General features: G+C 32.5%; 1 protein-coding gene across 1 annotated transcript; it reads right to left on the bottom strand.

Annotated features, from left to right (window-relative positions):
- Positions 1-736: 736 nt before the first annotated feature.
- LOC133674249 (probable inactive poly [ADP-ribose] polymerase SRO2) lies at positions 737-2,205 on the bottom strand. The gene is made up of 2 exons (XM_062095279.1): positions 1,509-2,205; positions 737-1,426 (listed from the first exon to the last, which is right to left on the bottom strand). The coding sequence occupies exons 1-2, from the start codon at positions 1,973-1,975 to the stop codon at positions 898-900; spliced, it is 996 nt and encodes a 331-aa protein (XP_061951263.1). The 5' UTR covers positions 1,976-2,205; the 3' UTR covers positions 737-897.
- Positions 2,206-2,903: the final 698 nt, after the last annotated feature.

Raw genomic sequence — 2,903 nt, 5'->3', positions numbered from 1 at the left:
TTATTTTCTTTTATGTTTGGACTTAATTAAAACTTTTTTTTGAGTTAGGATCCAAGGTTTGTTTGGATCAGGTTACAGGCTTTTTAGTTTACGGTTTTTTAGTCAGTTTTAAGTGAACCTCATATAAGTCCACATAAGAGGTCCATTAGAGTTAATTTTTTAAAACATGTAACAAAAATTTCAGCAACCATTGAAGAATATTACTTCTAAATTTTTTAGTTTTAACGTGCAAGAGTGATTCTTGCATTCTTCAGTTCTTGAACGAACTAAATCTGACTTATCAAAGATTAATTAGTTGGATCAGGTTACATGCTTTTCAGTTTACGGTTTTTGAATCAGTTTTGAGTGGACCTCGTATAAATCCACATAAAAGGTCCATTAAAGTTAATTTTTTAAGACATGTAACCAAAATTTCAGCAGCTATTAAAAAATATTACTTCTGAATATTTTAATTTTAACATGCAAGAATAATTCTTGTATTTTTCAGTTCTTGAACAAAATAAATTTAACTTATTAAAAATTAACTAATTCTATAGCATATTCTCCTTTATTCTAATAGTATTGATACATTAAAGCATATTTCATTACACCACACTCTTATCAAATTTATTTTAACTTTCCAGAATCAAATCTCAATTAATTGTGAATTGTAGATTTCGAGTTTCGCATCACTTTCTCTTTCTAAGAAAATCGCTAGAAACTTGGTGTTTCTTTATCTGGCATCAGAACACAAAGATGATAAAGGCCATCCCAACGAAACAGATCCTCTTCCTTCTTTTCAGAAAAAGTACATTCTTCATGTTATGTTTTCTGGTTTGAAAATGAAGTGATTGTAAACCCTAATTACAGAACTATCAAGTCTAACATCATATCGTAGAACAATTCCATCTTCTTGTATCAGTTGTTGCCTCCAGACCCGCCCTCCCTGTTTGGTGCTCTCACCGCAAGGTTGCCTCTACTGGCTTTAATGACTGAGATCAACATCCGATCGTTCCCAATGATCCGTTTCAAACTCTGGATCATTTGGTCTCGGTTAATCTTACATTTCCTATGATCGTCAAGGCTTTTGGAAATCATATCCCCCTTGGCAGGACCAAAAACCTTCACCAGTATAGGAAGCAAAACAGCAATACTCAACTTCTCTCCACCGGTTCTTACTTCATTAATCTGCTCTCTTAAGGAACCAATACTGAATGACGGTGCCTTAAAACTTACAATGTAAATAGGAAGGATAAAAGAATTCATGTAAGCACTCCACACAACCAATCTACTAGGGTACTCCAGATTGTCAACGCCCGAATCAAACTCCACCGAACTTGGATATATTTGCTTCGAACCCGCCCGAATCAATTCCATTTTCCCCATCTCAACATAACACAGCAACATATGCCTTAACCCTTTTTCATCCTCAATCGTAGACGGAAACCTGTGAGTAACAAATTATATGTTAATTTGACTTAATTTAATTTCTAAGTAAAAAAAAAAAAAAGGAAAGGAAAGGAACTTACGTTTCAAGGATAAACTTTGAAGTAGACAAATAAACACCAACGCCATGCGATTGACCATTGCAACGACTAAATCCAAAAGAAATGATATGAAGAATCTCCTGTTTTGAAGCACCATACCACCCACACTTAACATTTCTATCTCCACGGCGTTCACGGACCGCATCTACACAGCTCTTGAAAGCTTCGAATCGAGCTTTCATATACATAGTAGAGCAGATATTCCTGTGTATGGTCACAACACTTGTGTCCTTAGCAAGCTGATTCATTCCTGTAAGGAATTGATTCTTAATCACTCTGTGTTCCTTGCTTTCTTCTCCGATCCTCATCATTCCATTTCGAGTGAATGCATCAAAACAATCAGGCTTCGGAACAGAAGACGACGACGACGAGGAGTCGGTTTCAGAACCAGCGTCCAGGATTTCTCCGCCATCATCTATGATGATTGACACTTGATCTTCCCGCTCCATCTCTTAATTTAATTTCTAGGAATAAAGGATAAATTTGTTCAAAAAGAAGGGGGAGAGAGTGAAATGAAGAGGAGAAATCTGAAGAGGGAGGAGGTTTAGGGGTGTTCTGTGATGAGAAATTGAATTGAAATGATGGAGAGGTTTTTGGATTTATAGAAGGGTCTAAACGGTCTAATGACCGTTGATTCTTGTTCATGAATCCAAATTGATTGATTGCGTGCCCTGGTTTCTTTCCTTTCTCCTAGTCGGACTCGGATTGCCTTTTCCTAATTGTCCGTGCGGGACCTGGATTTTTCAAGTTGGGGGAATTACGTAAGTGACCCCGGAAAGTGAACGCATTGTTTGGAAATGTTCAGAGGGTAAATTAATCTTTCAATGGTGTTTTTTAAAGTGGTTTTTATTTAAAAATATATTAAAATAATATTTTTTTATTTTTTAAAAATTATTTTTGATATTAATGTATTAAAATGATTTAAAAATATTAAAAAAAAATTTATTAAAAAAATTTAATTTTTTTCAAAAATAATTTTAATATTTAAAAACAAATAAAGCTTAAAATATACAACCAATCAATGTTAATAACAGCAAATTAAGTAATAAACTAAAGGTTGTTGGGAATTTATTGTTCACCTACACTCAATATACTATAAATTACAACAATAATCCTAATAATCCACAGTGTATTTCTCTTTTTCTTTTTTTTTCTTTTTTTTGTTTTTTTAATTGCACTTTTTTATTTTTTTTTCCAACTTTCCTCTTCTTTTTTTTGTTAATTTTTTTTCAAAATTACTTTACTTTTTTTTCCAACTTTACCTTTTTTTTCGTTTATTTTTTAAAAAATTATATTTGTCGATTTTATTTTTTTAATATTCAGCTGGTTAAAAATTTCATTTTGTAATTTTTTTCCTTTAAAATATTATGGATTACT

The sequence above is a fragment of the Populus nigra genome, chromosome 15, assembly GCF_951802175.1.
Source record: "Populus nigra chromosome 15, ddPopNigr1.1, whole genome shotgun sequence".
NCBI lineage: Eukaryota > Viridiplantae > Streptophyta > Magnoliopsida > Malpighiales > Salicaceae > Populus > Populus nigra.
The sequence above is the reverse complement of the archived record's forward strand: the minus strand, read 5'-3'. Positions and strand labels throughout refer to the sequence as shown.

Coding starts and splice junctions, on each gene's coding strand:
- LOC133674249 (XM_062095279.1), bottom strand. CDS start 1,975: ATGGAGCGGGAAGATCAAGTGTCAATCATCATAGATGATGGCGGAGAA. Junction 1,427..1,508: donor TCAAAGTTTATCCTTGAAAC/GTAAGTTCCTTT, acceptor TGTTACTCACAG/GTTTCCGTCTACGATTGAGG.